Here is a 20,926-nt window from a genome sequence, read left to right on the forward strand (position 1 = left end):
CCCTTAATACACAGATGTTCCACTGACAAACTTGTTTTTTGTTATCCTTCTTTGGTCATCTTGAGGGGGGGTATAAACATCAGTGGATTCCATTTTTTGGTAAACTTAGTTAAAGAATTCAGATACACCTGAATATGAAAAAAGGTAGAATGAATGATGCAACTATCCCTTGTTTAAATAGGATATGAATTTAATGCTTATTAAAGTGAACTGAAAGTCAGACTTCAACTAGCTTGTAATAGTATAAAGATTAACTTTAAAAAAGTGCATTTTCTCCACCAGACAAATATTTATAAGGCACTTTTCATCCAGAAAGAAGCTACATATATATATACACATAAAATATCTCATCTATCACTGAAATGCAGCACGAAATATATTACCTTGCCCTTTTGGGAATTGGGGGAATATTCTCTGTGCATTATACTTAAGATCTTGTGGGAAATATGAATTTTAGTTAACATTCCATATTACCTTCCAAAAATTGAAAATCTGCAAAGGGTTACTCGCACAACATCTCCTTTGTCTGCATATTAAAATCTGTCAACAATTCATATTACTAGAAGAAAATTAATGTTAATGGAAGCCAGATCTCACAGCTGGCACCATATCGTGGAGCAAGGACACAGGGGGGTGTGTAACATACAGCAGATTGCCATTGGCACCCATCAGCCAATCCTCTCATTAAATGAGCTACCACTAGTTAATCCCAGTGCTTCTAAGCACTATCACTGGTCAGAAGAAGCTGTCTGTAAAAGGCAGCACTGATCAGAACCAGGCCTCTTTCTTCACTCTAACTGCTACAGACCATCAACGTCCCTTTTTCTTTTGGTTATTGGTTGCATAGGCTATCAGTTTGCTATTGCAGTGAAGGAGGTTGTATTATGCATCAGGTTAGAGCAATGTGTCTTGATCTCAATCAATGGTGAGGGGACCAGGGTGCTTCTGAACTCTGAAGCAGCGGGCAGGTTTGTATTGCATGGATGTGTTTGGACTAGGAGCAACTGCTTGGGTGCTCTGAAGCAAAGTAGGTTAGCAAATAATTGAGGTTTGTGGTACAATTAACTGGTCTGATTTACAAGATTGAAAACCTTAAGATGGTTGCTCCTGGCAGCAAGCAATGGAGTCCCCTCAAAAAAGGTAGAAATAAGGGGGTCACAAACTGTTTCTGACAACCCTGCAGAGGCTAGGAGTTTGGGTAATTTATTTTTACAGCAAATTAGATAGCCCATCTTCAATGCAGAAAAAACACAGGTTTTTCCCTATTCCCTTCTCCTTTTTCTATCCTTTCCACCATTCATTCTCCTCCCCCGCCATTCATTCCATATCCCACATTCATCTCTCTCTGTCCTGTTTTCTCTCTCACATGGGAGAGAAAAGGAAATAGGGAGCCCCAGAGCCTACCGCCCTCCAGCTAGGGGGAGTAAAAATGGCAAGGAGAGAGGTGGGTGAGCCCCAGTGCCCTCACTTCTGGCCAGGAACATCAGCTGAAATGGGGAAAAGGGCCCCCTTCCAGACATTTCCTAATTCAGGAAGCAATCCTGTACAGGAAACATGCAGTTTAGGGGTAAACTTGCTTGGCAACCACAGCCATGCCTCACCTATTTTTGCAGACCTCTTTTGTTGCTTCTGGTTCTGCTTTTCTCCTGTTATGCAGAATCTCCCAGCTGGGACTCCTCTCGCACCTGTACACTCCAAAAGCCCCATTCTCCCTACTTTTAAAGGGATCAGCAACTCAGAGGCTACACCTCCCAGATTTTAAAAAGGGAGTTCTTATTACTGCTTTCTTCCATCTCCCATCCTGTTAACAGAGCAGTGGTACATATATGCCTTTCCTGTCCTTTCCTGTCCCCACTCTAAAGAGTCAATAACTTCCTAGACCCAGTCAGTCCACTTGCTCAGGCAAAATTTCTCCTTTCTTTCAGTGAGCGAGTTTTCCAAGCTCTGCTGTAGAATGTCCTGAACTTGTGCCTCTTTGGGCAAGTCAGTGGAGATAGCCAAAAGGAAAGACAGAAATTGATAAGATATTTTGAGGCAAACTATTGAAAAAAATCTTAGTGATACGGTAGTGAGGACTCAGATCAGTTCTGGTAATTGCTTATGCTATGCAGTTCTTTGGCCTCATTCCAGAGTTCGCAAAAGGCTCACGGCCCCTCTCACAATATCTGAAATAGTTCTGAAAGCAAGCATGCTGGTTGGAAGTACTCCTCAAGTCAAACTGAACTTGGGATCTTCCCCATGAGCAGAGTAGCCATACAATACTTAAATCCATCCTCATGGTACTGTGTTTTTGCCCAGGAACTTCCTACCATTGCCTCTTCTACAGCTACACTGATATTGGCAAAGTGCAAGCACTAACCAGTAGAACCCTACACAGATACAAAATTTGTATCCAAAGCTGAGCCATGATCTGCAAAAATGGTCCGCCATGTAAAGCAGATAGCCGCAGATTTGCAGGGCTCTACTCACCAATACTTCAGTCACTCTGTCATCTAGGCCTACTTTGAACAGAGGCAACTACTTGATTCCCAGTAGCCTAACTTGGGAAACAGCTGGGTTCTTTGTATCTGCAAAGGATTGCTTGATCTTTTCTAAATCTTCCAGAGCTTCCCTGTGAAAGTAAGAGCACGCCATCTGGACTGGGAGGACTGGCAGATCATCATTTAATCAAATGCAGAGTTTACCAGTACATTACACTTTTTATGCCTAGAAGTTTTCCCAACTGTTAATTTTACCAATTCAGCTCTACCACTGGCAGCAATAGCACGGACAACGCCCCAGACAGCCACTGCCATCTTAAGCGCTATATTCTAAAAGGCTTGTTTATAGGTGGAGGGAATAGTCAAAAATGGGTAGTCTGCAATAGCTCCCCCTATGGACACTTATTTCACACTAAGTGCCTACATGGGGTTTAGTTTAATCCACTTTACAAGTGAATTAAACTAAACTATACACAGGCACTTTAGTGCAGAAGAAGGGTCCACATAGGAAGTTATTGCAGAATAACTACTGCACTTTAAATTCACACCCTCATTTATTTCACAATAGCTTCTCCCTGTAGACAAAACTTAATTGTATAAACTTGCTTTGAGAAGAGTTAAGATGCCACAAGTTCCCAGGGCCTTATCCCCACTAACGGTTTCTAAGCGTTCCTACCCTTGGTGCAAAATTCTAGAAAATTTCCCCAATGTTGACAGGGCCATGGAATCTCATCAAAACAAAAGCAGCTATAGCTGTGGATTATGAAATATAAATTTATGATATTTATAAAGAATGTTCAAGTCAATCTTCGCTACAGAACTGCTATCTCAACATTTCTTGAAGCATTTCAGGGCTAAAGAAATGGGCTTTTTCTCCCCTTCACTGTGAGAGAAATTTTTAAAACATTTGTAAACATTCCTGGAAATAAACCATAGGAATCAGTTAGAATGGAGAAGTTAATTTACTAAGCTTTTAGTGGACAAAAAGCATCTATGCCACAATAGCTACTACATCTTATACTGTAACTAGATGGGTTCTCAGAATTTCAGCTTTTAGTCTAAACCAGAGGACAACAGTGCTGTTTACATCAGTAAGTCATTTATTGACAATTCATATGTTCCACAATTTAAAAGCAAATAATTTGCACAAGTACATGCAGTTCATTGCAATAGTTTCATACACTTTAGCATACCTCTTCTACAGACTTTTGCAATCAAATAATCAAATGTGTTTAATCTATATGATTGCAGTGCAATAATTTATTTCTGACAATTAGTTTCTCACTATGAAGCTTTTCTACTGATTTGCCAAATGTTTCTATCATGACAAAATGCAATATAATGGATCTTAAAAAAAAAATAGTGTTCTGATGATCATTTTGCTTCCTCCATGCACAGAATCTTAATCCAACAATACTACCTCACACCTACATAGTATTTTTCATTGGTATGTCACAAAGCACTTTAGAGTACAAGTTTGGGCCCTGTTTTACAGATGGGGAAAATGAGAGAGAGTTTAAAGGCAAATCAAATCCAGGTGTTAGGGCGCGCACAAGACTTTGTGACGCGAAATCAGTATAGCTTGACAAGAGCAAGGCCCTAAAAGCATTGCTAAGCTTTTGCAACAAGTAAAGCAGGAGTTAGGCCTCTCAGGAGCAGAACCCAGACGCTGTCCTCTGCCCGACCTTGGGCCGAAGGAGGAAGTGCCTTGAGGTCTGGAACGTCCTGAGATGACCACATACACCTGTTGATGCTTGATAAGCTAAGTGATTCCTGTTTTTGGTAATAATAAAGTAAAAGTAAGGCTATGATTAAATTCTTTTGAAGTAAACAACTAACGTCACTTTATTCCAGGAAGTCCCTAGCTAACTACCAATAGACTAATAGCAACTAAGTGTTAAGGCCCAATCCCTACTGGGATTGAGATATACGTCATGTATTACTGGGTAAGATTTACTGCAAGTTGAGGAGGGAAAAAGGGTATATCAGACCCCCGGGAGCCTCCCCAAGTTGAGACTCTCCGTGGATCCGTGGAAGCGCTAGCGGATGCCTCGGCCAGGACGGTTCCCCGGTCGCCACTCGCTTATCAGAACGAAGTATGGGTCTCCTCGTTCTTGCATTGGTAAGCGCCCCTGTACCCGCTTAGATAAATCTCACTTCACTGTTTACTAATTGTTGCTGCTGCTGCTGTTGCTCAGCCAATGACAACAATAACAATAGTAATGAGCGTGGGCACTTCCCCTTAGTGTAATATGTCCATGCATACCTGCAAGTTATCATCTTATATCCTTGTGGTTGATTCTATCTTCATTATACTCTTTGCCTTAAGACTTGTGCTGGACTTTCTGTTCCTGTATGGCAGAGGGCTCCGCTTCTGTTTTTCTTACATTATCTCATTTAATAAATAAGCTAAATTGGGAATCATTTTGTCTGTTTGCTCCATTCCCGCCACCGAGATAAAAATACCGAGCATAACACCAGGGCACAACTAACACCTAGTCTCTTGACAATAAATAGGAACACCTGCACCCTCTTACTCAAGTAAATATTAAGCAATTCAGTTTAACTTTAGACAATTCAAATATGGCTGAATAGATTAAGTAAATTGTCATAAGTAAGTTATTTTTGTCATAAGCATCAATGAATTCCTTTTAAAACATTCCTAATTTGAAGTTGTTCTCTTTCTTTTAAGTGGATTTAGATCTTAGCATGGCAGACTGACATCATGGGAAACCAAAGTCACGCAAGTTTCCATCAACTCTGGTAAAGCACAAAAGCATCTATATGAGAAAGGGGCCTCACATCATTCCATCAGTCTGTTTCATCTTTGCCAAGGAATGAAAGTATAAGAGAATGAAGGGTTTTGTTACTACCGTTATTTAGGAGCCCTAGTTCTGGACCAGGACCCCAATGCACTAGCTGCTGTATAGTCACAGAAAAGAGTCCTCTGCCCCAAAGAGCTCACAATCTAAGTGACAGAGACAAGGTGGATGAGGTAATATCTTTTATTGAAACCAGCTTCTGTTGGTGAAAGAAACAAACTTTCAAGCTTCACAGATCTCTTTTTGAGGTCTGGGAAAGGTAACCAGAGTATCACAGCTAAATATAAGGTGGGACAAATTGTTAAGCATAAGGAGATAACACATGTTGCAAGAAACCATTTCAAGTGAAGCAGGCAATTAATATATCTGCAGTTATAAGACAAATGAGAGTTAGGATACAAAGTGTTGCAATGAGCCAAAAAACTAGCATTTCTGTTGAGATTGTGGTTTTTCATGTCCAGCAGAGCTATAAATGTAAGCTCTCTTGTTTGTCTTTTGAAGGTGTTGTGCAGGTTTACTTTGAGGACAAGGACTGGATAATGGAGTGGAGAGGATGCTTATAAAATGTGCAGATACACCAAGATGGGAGGGTTTTGCTTTGGAAGACAGGACTGGAATTCAAAGGACTTTGACAACCTAGAGAAAGTCTAAATAAATAAGGATGAAATTCAAGGACAAAACACATAGGACTACACTTAGGAAGAAATAATCAATTGCACAAATACAAAATGGGAAGCAACTGCCTAGGAAGCAGTACTGCAGAAAAGCATTTTGGGTTTATAGTGGATGACAAAAAAAAAAGTGAATATCATTCTGGGATGTATTAGCAGGAGTGTTGTAAGCAAAACAAGTAGTAGTTCTTCTACTCTACTCAGCATTGATAAGGTCTCAACTGGAATACTGCATCTAGTTCTGCACACACATTTTGGGAAAGACAGGGACATACTGGAGAAAACATGACCTATGAGAAAAGATTGAGGTTGCTTAATCTGGATAAGAGAAGACTGTAACAGTTCAAATAAATAAAAGATTTTTTGTAAAGATTAGGGTGATAAATTGTTCTCCATATCCACTGAGGACAGGACAAGAAGTAATGGGCTTAAATTGCAGAAAGAGACATTGAGAATTAGACATAAGATTTTTTTTCCTAAACTGTAAAGGTAGTTAAGCTCTGGAACAAATTATCTAGAGCGGTTGAGGAATCTTCATCATGGGATATTTTTAAGGTTAGAAAAACACCTGGCAGGGATTATTAGTTAATACTTAGTCCTGCCTCAGTGCAGACAAAATTAGGTCGACTTAATTTAGGTCGACCTACAGCCACCACAGTAATTCAAATAGGCTGTTGGCATCCACACTATCCTCCTCCTGCCAGTGGCACATGTCCTCACCAGGAGTGCTTGCATCAATTGAAGTGAGGCATTGTGGGCCATTGTCAGTCGAGTGTGGGGCACTGACACCAAAGTGAGGCTCACAGCTGGAGCCCCCAACCAGCACTAGGGTAACAGCCCCAGTTCTGAGCCCTGCAGGGGCTCAATTTCCCAGCAGGGAGCCTACTAGCAGTGAAACTGACATCCTTGTCAGTTTCAGGGCTCCAGCTCTGGGCTCTACTGGCTGTAGCTCTAAGTGGAAGGCAGCCCTGAAACTGACAAGAATGACAGCCAACAGCTATTGTAAGTAATATCTACACAGACACTGTGTTGTCCTAACTACACGGACATAAGCGCTACAACTCTCATGGAGGTGGTGTTATTATGTCAGAATAGCAGCCCACTTACTTCAGGGAAGCAGCATTCTAGTGCAGACTGACATAATTAAGTCAATTTAAGTTGCTTTACATGGATCTAATTCTGTATGTAGACCAAGCATAGATGATCTTTCACAGTCCCTTCCAGTTCTAAATTCTAGGAGGGCTCCATTACTTCACTCTTCTCTTTGGACTTAAATAAAATAAAATGGGGTGATACACCTGGAATATACAAAATTTTAAAAAGGTCCAAAACAGGTCAAGAGCCTGATTATTAACAGTGTATTGGGAAAGGACTCTTGCAATCTTCTACGGTTGCCCTGACATCCAACCGCACAGTGTTGACAAAGGTAAATGAAGAGTAATCAAAATAGGATTTTTTAAAAAGTAACTAATTTAAAGAAGTGAAATTAAATTTTCAGTGGTTTACAAGAAAAAGGCAGTCAAGCTCAGGCACTCTAACAGCAGCTAAGACATTTGTAAATGGCTATGTGGCTTTATGCATACATATAAACGGATAAGGGATTTTAAACACTAAAAACAAATAAGATAATTATAATTTTTGGAAAGGGGGGACGCATGTGAAATATTTCACTGGATCAAGTCTCTTTTGGCAGGTCAATACATCATACCACATGGGGAAGAGCCACTGTGCCTAGGTACTGGATGGCACCACGCCCCTAACTAAGAACACAGCCTGGGAAGCGGATACTCAGAGACACCATCCCGCCAGGGGGCAAAAAGGAAGCACCCCCCCCCCTGTAATTTTGCAGCCACTGCAGACTATCAGTGTCACCCCCTCCGACCTTCTCTAGCCCGGGGGAGGGGGGGGCCTCTCGGACCGTTCTCGACCCCGACTCCTATCCCCGGCCCTGACTATGCCCCTCAGCCCTTCTCCATCCCCCCGCCTCCTTGCCCGTCCCGTGCAGTCAGTCTGCCCCGCAGAGACTCTGCCCATCCCCCCTCCGATTCGCCCCTCTGCCCCGGAGAACAGCAGGGAGCAGCCCGCGACCCCCAGGGAGGGCAGAGCCAGGGCAGCAGCGGCTTCAGTAGACGTTACTGAGCATGCCCAGTACCAGCCTCACCCCCTCCCGCGTCCGGTGCTGGCTTGGGGTGCCGGCTCGCTCCCCATGCACTTGCCGAAGGGAAGCGGGCCGAGACCCGGCTCCGTAGGCTCCAAGCACTGGACTGCCCCTCAAAACAACTCTGGCGAAGCGGCTCACCGGCTCCTCCTGCTGCGGGCAGGCGCCCCAGGAAGATCCACGACAGCGCCGCATCTCCGGCCGGCCACGGCGGCGCCAGCCCCAGCGCGTTCAAAACAAAACTCCCGCCGCTCCTCCTCTGCCTGTTGTCCGGCCCAACGGCAGCCGCAGCCCTACCCGATCCACAGCTAGGCCACGCCCCTCTTTGCCTCGCCCTGGACGATAGTGGCCACCGGGGCCCCGCCCCCAGGGCGACTTCCACCAATGGTAACCACTCACGCGAGTCGCGCTCTGAGGTAGCCCTTTGCAGCTGCGCCCGCCTCACGCGTCCGTGACGTATATGCCTATCACGCCTGTCAGAATTTGCTGCTTTGCCGGAGCAGAGCATGCGCAGTAACGTCCACTGAAGCCGTTGCTCTGATTCTGCCCTGCGATCCGGGATCGCAGGATGCTCCCTGCTGTTCCCGGACGCCGCCCCGAGGGCAGAGAGGGGCGAATCCGGGAGAGGATGGGCAGAGTCTGTGCGCGCGCTCCACGGGAAGGGCAGGGGAAAGGGGAGGGGCCGCGGGGCAGAGTCAGGGCCGGGGGTAGGAGCCGGGGTTGAGAACGGGTCCGAGGGGGTGACAGTCACCTTCTGCAGCGGTTGCAAAAATAGGATGTGGGGGGCAGAGGGGCCCTTGGCAGGAGAGTGCTGCTCCACACCAGCTTGCCCAGCATGGGAGTCCTGGAACAATTTTTATAGTGGAGGTGCTGCTGATGGAAACCAAGTAGTGGGGTTTGTTATTACTGCTTCAAGCAAGTAGTGCAGCAGCACCCCTATCTCCAGCACCACTGTCCCCGGGCTGTGTTCCGAGAGGCAGGGCTCAGCCCAGTGCTTCTATATAGCCGTTCTCTCCCTATCTAACATGATGTATTGAGCTGCTGAAGGAGACTTTGGAAGTGGCCCGTCCCCCCATCTGTAACAATTTGCTACCCCTGGACTAGAAGATGGTGAAAGGCAGAGGCAACAAAACAGGACACCCATGAGTGTCAATAACTGCTACCAGTAGCAATTTGTGAGGTAGCAGTTTGCGAAATTACACCGGCTCTTGCTCTCACTGAAGTTAATGGGAGTTTTCACAGTGATTTCAGTGCGAGGAGGATTGGGTCTGTGGTGCATAAACTCCTTAAAGCAAGGCTTTTATTCCTTTGGAGGAGCTACATGCATGTTGTTGATGCATAAAAGTAAGGTAAAAAAAGACTGTGATGGAACAATATAAACATGATCTGGGGCTACGCTGGTGCTGAAGAAAGGCTCTTTGGCTAGAACACCCAGACTTAATAAAAGGAAAAGTTAAAGGTCTTTTTGTTTCTCACCACTAGTCTACATGTCTTAAGGTCCTTTATATATGTGTACCTGGATTCTACTAAAAGACTTTAAGACAAAATAAGACAAATTCTCCCCGTTTATTTTTAAGTTACCAGTTCTAGGCATCTCTTGAATAATGGAGAGTGCAGAATCAAGTCATTTTGAGGGTTCAATGCTCTTCTGAATGACAACAGTGAATCTGAAGCTTCACTTCAGAATGAATTTTTGTAGATGAATTACAAATCCCTGGACACTGATGTTTAGAATGAGATGCTAATAAAGTTGCATGCAGTGTTGTAGGTATAGAAATTGAAAGGTTGCCAATATTTTGCAGCATTTATAGATTATGACAATTTATAAATGACAACATACATATACCTTACTACAATTAATATTTGTGGTGTTTCAATAACATTATGCATTTTCAGAGTATTAAAAGGTATATTAATCAAGACTATGATCATGTATCATTAAAATACATTATTTTGAATACTTGGATAAAATTATTGAAACATTTATTAATAATTTCATAATGTCTAGCCAGGACAATCAATCAAAGTTGAATAATGACCTGTTTCAAGAGATTAATTTTCTTGACTCTCATTTTCTTTACTATTCATTATCTTATTTTTTTCTAAAATAGGTTAATATGAGTTCTTTCAGATTAATGTTCTTTAGACAGACTGAAAACAGTTCCTGATCTTTTAATGGTAGGAGTGCAATCTATAGTCAGTGTTTAATTGAAGTAATACATCAATTTTAACTGTATTTTTGGGATGTCAATTTTCCTTTTAATTATGCAATATTAATGTGATGATACTTCAGTAATTGTGTTAGTTCTGCTAGTTATGTATATTGCAAAAAATTATACATTAAATTATTCATCACATTTAACATAATCAAAATGGAAACCATCTGTGTCTTCTGTGGTTTTGTGGAGGCGGGTTTCCTTTACCAACTCTGACCTTGATCAAAAGCTGGTTTGATTGGGATTCTAAATACTACCTCTTCCTCTCATTTGTTAGACCTAGGTTTCCCTACAAGCCTTTCTCTAAATAATTACGGTCATGAGGACAAATTCTCATTTACGCTCATGAAACTACATAGTTTCAGAAAATAGAAGTTAGCATTTGTTATGACTGAATGCTGTTGGCTGAAGTGGGATAAATACTTTTGTTAGTAGCAAAAGGCATGGCTTTCTGGAGAAGACAGAACTCCAATGGATGGAATAATATGTTTATTTAAAGTAAAAAAAAATGTTATTTAGATAATTTGAAACCCCATTGCTTCATCAGGGTTACACATATGTGTTTGAGAGTAAAATTTGTCCCATGGCATTTACAACCTACGCAGAAGGGTATGGTGCTTACTTTCTACACAGCAGGTAACACAACTCTGAATCAACTGGCATAAGAGCCCATATGGGATGGAATTCACCCCGCCCCACAAGACGTCTGTGTAATTGTTTGGGGAACTAAGTGGGAGCAGAAAGTATGGCAATCAGCCCCCAAAATGCAATAGGCTCTGGGCTATAACATAGCTCCTCCATTGCTGATATCCCAGTTTACAAGCTAGGATAGTGACTGCACATTCTATGTTGGGATTTGACAACCCTTGATTATATAGTCACAGATGGCATGGCTCCATCCCCAAAATCCCCTTTGTGCTGACCCATTTGGAACTAGCCTCTCTGCTGGCATAGTTGGAGTCACTGGAGAAACCCACTTGCGATGCAAAGGGCTCTTTGTTAGGTCACAGTATAGCCCCTCTATACAGCACAACTGCAGAGTTTATGTAGTGCAGAGGGCCTTATGCTAGACTGAGTTTCATCCACTGTGAGAGGCCACCTTTTTCTTCCCCAAATTTAAAATCATCATTATTGCAAGGTGTCAGGGCTCCACTGGCGTAGGCAAAATATTCTTGGCAGAATATTTTGGGGGACATTTCCATAAATACGAATAATTTCTAAGAGTTGCTTTGAAAATTGATCTACAAGGCTAGAGGTTCTTAGTCCTATGCCAAACTATTAAGTAGACAGAGGACGTTAAGATACTGCATAACCTGTAACATGATGCCAATGAATAGAACACACTAATTATTACTTATTTGTTTTTCACTAGCACCTACAGGCCATGTCCCCATGGTGCTATCTACTATACAAACATTTATCAAAGCCCCAAGTTGTGGTTCATTGGAATCTGTCTACATGTTCAAAAGACCTTGCAATACAAAACAAAAACCATTTATTAGAACACCTCAAACTTGCAATGTAAGTACACCACCATGCATCTGCATCCAGGTGTTTCACAACTCTCAATTCAGCCAGTTCTTCCAATCCATCCACTGCATCCTGAGTGCAGATCCACCTATATTCAAGTTTCTCAGGAGAACTTGCTCCTAGAAATATTACAGTTTAACAGGATGGATGTCTCAGGAGCTCACCAAAATAGTTCTGCCAAAAGCAATGTGGGTGTATGGCTGTGATAAATTGTTGCAAGGACAAGTGACACCATACACCATTAATCATTATTTCAACAACTCTGAAACAGTTTTTTTTTCCTGGAGTGTAAATAACCAATGGGATTCTGTGGGAGCTTTCCTAAAATTTTACATTGCTAATTAGAATGATTGTGAGGCACACTCTGTTTGTCAAATCCCAGTCTTAATGGGCCTCACGATGTGATTCTATCAATAGCATAAAGGGGGTCATGCCTGCGGCACTTACACATTTAACTGATGTTGGCTTAAATTGGAACCAAGAAGAAATCAATTGGCGTTTTGGGTGTGTATAATAACAGTGTGACTGGGTCCTAATGAATGTGAATATTTATTACTCTCCTTGAGTCAATTCTTTTCCCCAGCTGGTTCAAACATCAAGTTTTATTTTATACTGGAAACATTTTAGTTCAAAATTTAGTCTTTCATTCAGTTCCATCTCTATTTGCTTCAGTTATAATTTGTGTTTATTTACTAAGCCCCTAGTTTTCCGATACAATCAGGGTTTATTATTCACTTGAGCTGAAAGATGTTTAAGTTAAAAAATAAAACATGTCAAAAGAGGGTTCCCGACAAAAGTGTTATTCCTTTTCTCTTAAATAAGCATGGGATAGATGTTTTTAAATTGCATTTTTACAATGTCTTTAAGGGGTGAAGTGGTCTTGTTTTTGCAGGCCAGGCTTGATTCACTCTGACTAGGTTGGCCTGCTGTGGCGATAGAGGCAGACATTCAGAACTGGGAACGAAGGGGGCTTTATGCCACCTTTGCAGAAGAGTGGCATAAAGCCGCTATGCTGGCCCAATGCCACGAGTGGAGTTCCTAAGTAGTCAGTAAAACCAGCCTGTGGCTCCTTTATGCTGCTAGAGATAGAGGAGTACAAAACAGCAGAGGGAGGCCAAAATTAGGCCCAGAAGCCATATCCTGGCTTTGGGGGTGCACAGGCTGAAGATTTTTTCAGAAGAATCAGCCCCTCAAACCATCCTTTTATTCACCATCCTTTGCACACCGCAGCAGCTAAGTGATAAAAACATTTAGCTTTCTTCTAGCAGAAGAGAAGTTGGGAGTAGAGAAAAGATCACTAGCTATAAATTACTGCTCTGCTTGAGTGTTGCATCAGCAAATTATTCTAAATGTAAGGCCTTTCTTTTTAATTTAGCAGGAATAAAATGTCTACACTTACTCTTGACGGCACTGCAATATTTTTCTTAATTTCTTGGTTCCCACAACATGTTACAGCTACTCTTTGAATAACAAAGGTTTCCGGCAGAAATGTGTTCAACACATATTGTATTCTATTTAGATATTCTCCTTAGTTCAAATACGTCAGATATAAATCTTTGTATAGACAAGTATTTGCAAGGCTTTATATTATTTGATTTCACAGATTTTAATTTTAAACTGAAGAAGGAACTGTTACTGTGGATTACCATCATAGACAACCCTTTTAGACACATCTAATGGCACAGATTTATCACCATAGGAATTTAGTTCAAATTTTATCTTCTTCTGCTTCTTACTAAAGTAAAGTTAGTGCTAATTTAAAGGGACAGAGTGACAGCCTAGTGACCCATGTCTTTTATTTGGGCCTATCAACAGCTGAAGTCAATGAGAGTCCTTCCATTGACCTAAATGGGCATTGGATCAAGCTTTTTGTCCATAAAACAGACTGAATACAGAAAGCTTCCTTACACTGCCCTGTGAGTGTGTCTCAGTCTTGACCTGGATGGATATCCTTTATGAAGGTGAACTGCATCCTTTGGATGAGAGACGGCTGGCTAAAACTTAATCCAAACAAGATGGAGATGGTGGATGAAGAAAGGACATTGAAGGTTTGATGGGTAATAGTTTGCCACCTTTTGTTCAAGAGTTTTACAATTTCATTGTGCTCCTCTAGTTGCTTCTGGAATTCCAGATGGCAATGAAATTAAATTAATTCTTTAAATTGAGAAAGTGCTTTTCTACAGTGTTCATAGCAACATCAGAGATTTAGCAGATCAATAAAATATGCTGGTAGTATCTGTAGTTTGTAATATTTCTAGTAGAAATATTAAAAGACCAAAACAGCAAGGCTAATAATTATTAGCATGTGCTTTTCTCCTTCCCTATAGAATCCAGAAATTGGAACTTATTAGCATGTTTAATGTTAAGAATATTGCTTAAGTGCTTTGCTGGACCAGGACTAGACAGCTCAGCCTCTTGCAAATGGCCATAATTTGGACAACTGCAGTCCGAATATATTTTGTGATAGAAATACACAGTTACAAAAAAATCTTCCCATGTAAATTTGGAAACCAGTTTAGAGTTTTTGGTCAAACGATTACATTCAAAATCAAGGCAGCTACATCTTTGCAACTTGCCATTGCTTTAGGTACTAAAGTTGATCATCCAAAATTACTTACCCTACTGTAACTATGTTTTTTTAGATGTGTTGTACACACAGATTCCACTTCTGTGGCACATGCGATCAAATTCTTTTGGCCAGCAGCATCTGCAGGGGCAGCATTCTGCAGTGCCCTAGATGCTCTCATGCCCCACCTCCCATCCCCATCTGAGGGCATAAAGGGCAAAGCAGGCCCAACTGCCCCTCGGTTACTTTGCCTATACAGAATCTAAGTGCAATGGGATGCTATAGTAGTCGGAAGGAGGGTGGGTCATGAAATTCATGTGGAGAACATATCTCAACTGACCACAGTTACTGTGGGGTAGGTAACAGTTTTCTCTTTTTTCTGTGATTGTCAGCATATATTCCACATTTGGTGAGTCAGAAGCAGTGACCTCATAGAAGGTGGATGTTGGGAGTCTATTTACAGAATGGATGCAGGACAGCCCTGTCAAAGTGGGTGTCAGATCTTGATGCCTTGATTAGGGAATAGTGCAAAAACATCACTCTGCCTACAGAAATGTTGTTTCTACTCAGTAAACAATTAGTTTGCCTCATTAGCTATCTTAGTTATACTTAGGGGTCTAAGATGTCTATATTTTTAGTGAATTTGGTTTGGTCTGCACATATTAATTTTACAAATATGCTGTATAGGCACAAGGCTATTATAGTTGTTAGCTTCTTCTAAATCACGAATTGGGTGTGAACTGCATAGATGAGCTTTTGTCATTTTGGTGGGATGAAAGGAAAAAGAGGAGAATAGAAAGGTTAAGGTAATATGTTACATTGGAGCATGAAAGTAACAAATTCCCAATGAGAAGTAATTAATCATTACTAAAGAATGTGTTTCTAAAAATCAGTATGGGTAACCATTTGTACTTGGAGATTCATTTATATTCCTGCCGTCCTTACTCAGGTAAAACTACGCTATCAGTTCTGCATTTTCCCCAGGGTGCATATATCATGAAGTTACAGAGTAGTTCAATCAGAGTTTTTATTTCTAAAGACATAATACCTGTCAGCAAAAATTGTTTTTAAAAATTGGGATTGACTGTTAGTTTTCCATTTGGAAGGTTTCCAGCTTGTGCTTTTCTGCCATTTGTTCTTGCTAAGTCAGAACTTTACTATCCTTCTCTCTATTCTTCATTATTAGAGGTAAAAGTGTACTCGTTGAATGGTTGTGTTCATTGCAGAGTTATGAAGCCATATGAAGTCTGGGGATGGAACGTGTGTTATTGATGAGGTTTTGCTTTATTTTTTGTATGAGAGTTTGGAGTGCGAAATTTATTTAGTGCGAAATACTTTGCCCCTATGAAACATCCCCTCAAGGAATCCAAACTGAAATAAGAACAATTTAAAAATATGTGGTTGTAACTGAATGGCAGATTCTGATCCCCTACACAAGTATGCAGTGCTGATCTGGTGAGTCATCCTTAGGCTTGGAAAGATTAGATTTTAATTGGTAAATGTCAGTAGCTGTTGATTTCACTGCACATACACTAACAGAAGAAAAAATATTTCCTTTGATAATAATCAACATTTTCAAACAGGCATAAGACTAGTGATGCTTGAGAACGTATTAGGGTTTGATTTAAGGATATTGACTTTGTATATTTTGACATATGATGTTAATTTGTGGTTAACGGCAATAAAGTTTTAACTCTTTTAATCTCAACAGCTACTGTCATTAAATAATTATTGTCTGCCTTCCCCCAAATTCCCTCAACTGTGAACATTTTAATGGATAAAAATAAAGGCTTAAAAATAAACAGATATCTGTTGAAAATATATTTTAAAACATTGTCTTCTGCCAAGCCTAGTTATATTGATATCAAATGCCTGATTGCTCTATAGAGATGAAGTAGTATTTTTGCTGAATCAGTCTGAGGTTAGATGACGTTTGTCTGCTCAGATTGTTTTCTTGTGTTCCCCCAAAACATCCACTTACAACACATAGAAGAGGGGTTGGAATGTGTCACACACACACACACACACACAAAGTCTATGTACATTTGGGTGCACAGATTTTCAAGTGATTGAGTATAGTCATAATTATATAAATAAAGATTTTTAAAAGCAAACTAGAATTCTAGAGTGCCATCTCTACTCTTCTCATCCACTATTTCAACCTGGGAAAAAAAGCCATTTCACCAACCAAGAAAGATTTTAGGTGCTTTTTTCTCCCCTCTTGAATAACTAAAGAATATATTGTTAAATTTAAAAAAAACAGAGGAATATTTCACATTCCTAATTACTTTTTTCCAAAACAGGTAATATGTATTCAACAAAAGAATTAGTCATTTAATTTGGGGATGGATATGAGAACAAAGCATATTTTGATGTGGGTAATTTGTTCTTCTTCTGTGGGTCCAAATTATATCGAGCTAACCGGCCTGCAACAAAATATGAAAAAAAGTTAGAGAGTGCCAAACCATCATCATTTTCCTTTGGGTAAGCCATGTTCTTCCAATTTTCAGTCTCAAATTTAGCCAGGTATGGCTAATCACACATGCCTTCAAGACCTTATCTGGCATATTGTATCAAAAAAGGAATTTAACCTGAGAATGTTTATTTTGCGTGAGAAGAATCTTGATACACATGTGCTTGATTCTTCAAGGTGATGAACATCCTCAGCTTTCGTTGCAGGATCAGACCACGTTTGCTTAGTAATGTCCAGTGACTGATGTCTTTTATAGCTGGCTGAAGCAGTGCTTAGTGTACCATTGTTTGAAAAGGTCTTGGGTGTTATCTGATATTTGAAGCCTTCAGTGTTTCATTTTAGCCCATCCAAATGAGAACATCTTCAATTCCTGAAACTTCTTTTGAAAGGAATTTTCTTTGTGCACAAAAATGCTTGCCCATGTCAGTGACAGAAACTGCGGACGTGTTTCTGATACGCAGCTTATAAATAGTAAATATGAAATAAGATAATACCACCAGTTTGTTTTGACCAAAATAGATATAAGAATTCTAATGCGTAAAATTAATCAAAGCCAATCCATCAGAGTGCATTTAAATTGCAGTGTTAACCTCACAACTCTTGTGTGCAACATTGCACTATTTGGGCATTATTTTGAGGCAAAAGGCAGAAGTAACTAAAGGCCAAGTCCTGCAACAAGCTCTGTGGGGGGATTATCCTGTCACTCAGATAGCCTCATTGCAGGACTGGGGCACTGGAGCTAGTCCCACAGACCTTACTCATGCAAGCAGTTCCATTGAAATTAGTGGATTTATTTCCATAAGCATTGCTTGCATGGAAAAAGGTTACAGGGTCAAACCCTAGAAAAAGCAATGTTTTAAATAGATAACTGGGTGAAATTTACTCCAGTGCAGAAGATCAGCATTAGTCCTATGCACCACTTAAGTCAAAACAGGGCTTAAATGAGACTTAAATGAAGTATAGCCCTCATGCTGGCTCTCTGCACTAAGGTGAATTTCACCCCATGTGCCTTTCAAATTGCTCTTATACACCGGATCTTTTATGTCTCTGTAATTAATATATGCAACCTTTTACGGAAAAGAATTTCTAATTGGCAGTACTGCTGTGCTTTTTTCTTTCTTGGTTTGATTTGTTACTTGGTTACAGCATGAATATTGAACACTAATGTCAGTCCAGTGTATAATACCTAAGAACACCAAGCACTTTCATCTCATGGGTGCTCAGGAGCTAATAAACACTCTATGCTTTCCTTATAAATCCACGCCTTCATTGTAGATTAGTGGTTTTCACCTGGTGGTCCTCAGAACCCTGGGGGTCCATAGACTATGTCTAAGATTTCCAAAGGGATCCACACCTCCATTTGAAATTTTTTAGGTGCCTGCAAATTTTAAAAGGTTCAAAACCACTATTGTAGATCATGCCTCCCTTCTCTTCAGTCTATAGGAAGCCCATTGGTTTGACTGAGCCTTTTTGAAGATGTTATTGGAAAGAAATGGCCTTCCTCTAGTTAACTTGTAGCTTAAAAGGTTCATTAATTCCATTCATTTAGTGCACATTTTAGGTGCAGGAACTTGGATCCTGCAATCCTTTCTCTTGGAGCAAAGATTGGGCCCTCAGTCCTGCACACCAAATGAAAAACAGAAACTGAACTACAAATACTAATAACCCAGAAGAGAAGGAAGGAAGGAAAGGCGGGGAAAGAGGTTGTGAAGGAGGGGAGGTTTGGAAACATCTTATTGCTTATTTTCCCCAGGCATCCAATAAAACAAGTATTATTTTAGATGGATTTAAAGACACAGGGCTTGATTGTCTCCTTTGGTCGGCAGGGTAGTGGCAGGTGGCAGTGTCTTACAGCTCCCTCAGTCTCAGGGCCATTCCTATTCAGAGCTGCCTGGAAGGGCGTCATTCATGCAGGGTCCTTAATGGAACTCATGTCAGTAGAGAATTGTTGAGGCACAGCAGTGCTCTCTTGTATCCTCACCCTATTCCTGACACGCCCTCTGTCTTCCTCAACACACCCCTTACACCAGGAAGATAAGGAAGAGGAGCCAGGACTAGCTTTGGTGCAGAGGCGCCAGCAGGGAGTTCCCTTCGAACAATGGCTGCTGAGTGGCACATAAACCTGCTTGAGACTCTGGCTCTCTATGTTGTCAAGAAGCAGCCTCTCCATGTTCCCTTATATCCTGTCCAATTCTCCCATCTTATGCAGCGACTTCTCTAAGAGTCATGAATTTCTGTGCGGTTTATGATGGACACAAAGTGTGTTCATCCCAGATTCTGCCCATTGCTTACTCCCTTTTCCTTTAACAGTTCCCTGGACCTACAACATCTAGGAGAAGGAAGCAACGATGCTGTGGAGGCAGCTGGCTCCCACTTCCCTCCAAGAAGAGATTAACACAAAGAGGAGGGTCTCTTCTGTATACAAATCAGACCTCAGAGAGATGGGATTCGTTGTGAGACAGGGATAACAGACTCACACAGTTTACACTATGCTTGGGAGAGGCTGCACCACGTTCCCCGATATGGGGGTGGACAGTCATCACAGTTTTTCTGGGACTTGCTCTTTTTTACAGTATTCTATTGCATTTGTAATTTTAAAAACTTGGCTTCTATGATTTAGATACTAACACAAATTAAATAGTTGCAGATGATAACTCTCACACCCTTTTTACACAGCCTTCTTAAAAAAAAGAAAAAGAAAAAAAAAGAACCAGATCTCTTTCAGCACAGAAATCAGTATGATTTATTTAACATTTAATTCCCGCATATGCAGAAGACATTTGGTATGAAATCTTTAAAGGGATGTGTGTCTCACCACGAATCTCAGTTATAGAGGAGCTCTATCAGATTGAAACTACTCAAGATTCTGCTTTGATGGTGTGCTTTGTACATTTCTTTTTCTTTTACAGAAAATGTCTATATTTTAATAAGTCCCAGCGAAGAAAATGCTTTGCTGTAGTGAGAAATCTTTCTTTATTGTGACACGCCTTTTTGTTTTCTTTCATTTTCATTTTTCCTTTTCTGAATGGGGCAGGTTTTTTCAAAAACAAGATCCTATTCTGTGAAGCAGATGTCCTCTTATTTTGAAAGAACTCTGGCAACAATGGACATTCTGTATGTTGAATTGTACTCCTCTGCTCTGTCTTCTTTTGGGCACATACCTTTAGCTAATTCTACAGTAGGTAACTAAACTGTTTGTAATTCGACTTGCTGGACTGATTTAAGCAAAAACTGTTCTAGCCATACTGCTTCAGTTTAAGAACTATTACGGGTTTGTCCTGCATCCATACTACAGCTGTTCTAAACCTTTTCAAGTTTCAATGCCCTTTGGGTATATGTTTGTGATATACCAGGGTACAATTCAGACCAGTGGGGAATTGTGTCACCTCTGCCCTGCAACCTTGGCTGCCTTACAATTAATTCCTTGCTGAAGTAGCTCCCATCTGGGCCACTCACAAACAACTTTCCAGCATGCAAGCCACACCCCGAGTGTCTGTGTGTTACTGCAGCCTGCCGGTTACACCCTGTCTCTCACCAGCCTTGATTATACTGCGAGGTGACCCCAAAACACACCCAATCCTGAATTTAACCCCAGAAATGTATGTAATGTTCTGCCCAGCCCTCTTCTAGACAGTACACATATTTTAAGTCCATTATTCCATTATAGGGAATAATATACCATCTTATTATCTTAAATAGAATTACCCAGACACTTCAGTTTGAACACTCTGGATTAGAAAAAAACAGTAAAACAAGTTTATTAACTACAAAGAGAGAAATTTTAAGCGAGTACAAGTAATGAGGCATAAAAGTCAGAAATGGTTACAAGAAAAATAAAGACACAATGCTTACTAGTGCCTAACTTAACAAACTATAGAAGATTCAAGCAAACCTCACCACATGCTTCCAGCAAGGTTACTGACTTAACTTTTCAGGTCAGGACTCCTCACCCAAACTTCAACAGTTGTTTCCTTTTATCTTCTCAGACACACAGAATGCAATGGGCAGGG

General features: G+C 40.9%; 1 protein-coding gene and 1 long non-coding RNA gene across 2 annotated transcripts in view; both read right to left on the bottom strand.

Annotated features, from left to right (window-relative positions):
* RTKN2 (rhotekin 2) overlaps nt 1–8,425 on the bottom strand; it is a 57,951-nt gene extending 49,526 nt beyond the window's left edge. Inside the window, exon 1 of the mRNA XM_067552938.1 lies at nt 8,273–8,425. Within this exon, the coding sequence (XP_067409039.1) occupies nt 8,273–8,326 (54 nt within the window). The 5' untranslated portion in view covers nt 8,327–8,425. The remainder of the gene's footprint in view (nt 1–8,272) is intronic.
* Nucleotides 8,426–16,755: 8,330 nt separating this feature from the next.
* LOC137156033 (uncharacterized) overlaps nt 16,756–20,926 on the bottom strand; it is a 215,841-nt gene continuing 211,670 nt past the window's right edge. The window contains exon 4 of the long non-coding RNA XR_010920646.1: nt 16,756–16,869. This is a non-coding gene — a long non-coding RNA (uncharacterized lncRNA). The remainder of the gene's footprint in view (nt 16,870–20,926) is intronic.

The sequence above is a fragment of the Emydura macquarii genome, unplaced genomic scaffold (genome assembly GCF_026122565.2).
Source record: "Emydura macquarii macquarii isolate MOO-44397 ecotype Brisbane River unplaced genomic scaffold, CSIRO-AGI_Emac_v2 contig_1390, whole genome shotgun sequence".
NCBI classification, from domain to species: domain Eukaryota; kingdom Metazoa; phylum Chordata; order Testudines; family Chelidae; genus Emydura; species Emydura macquarii.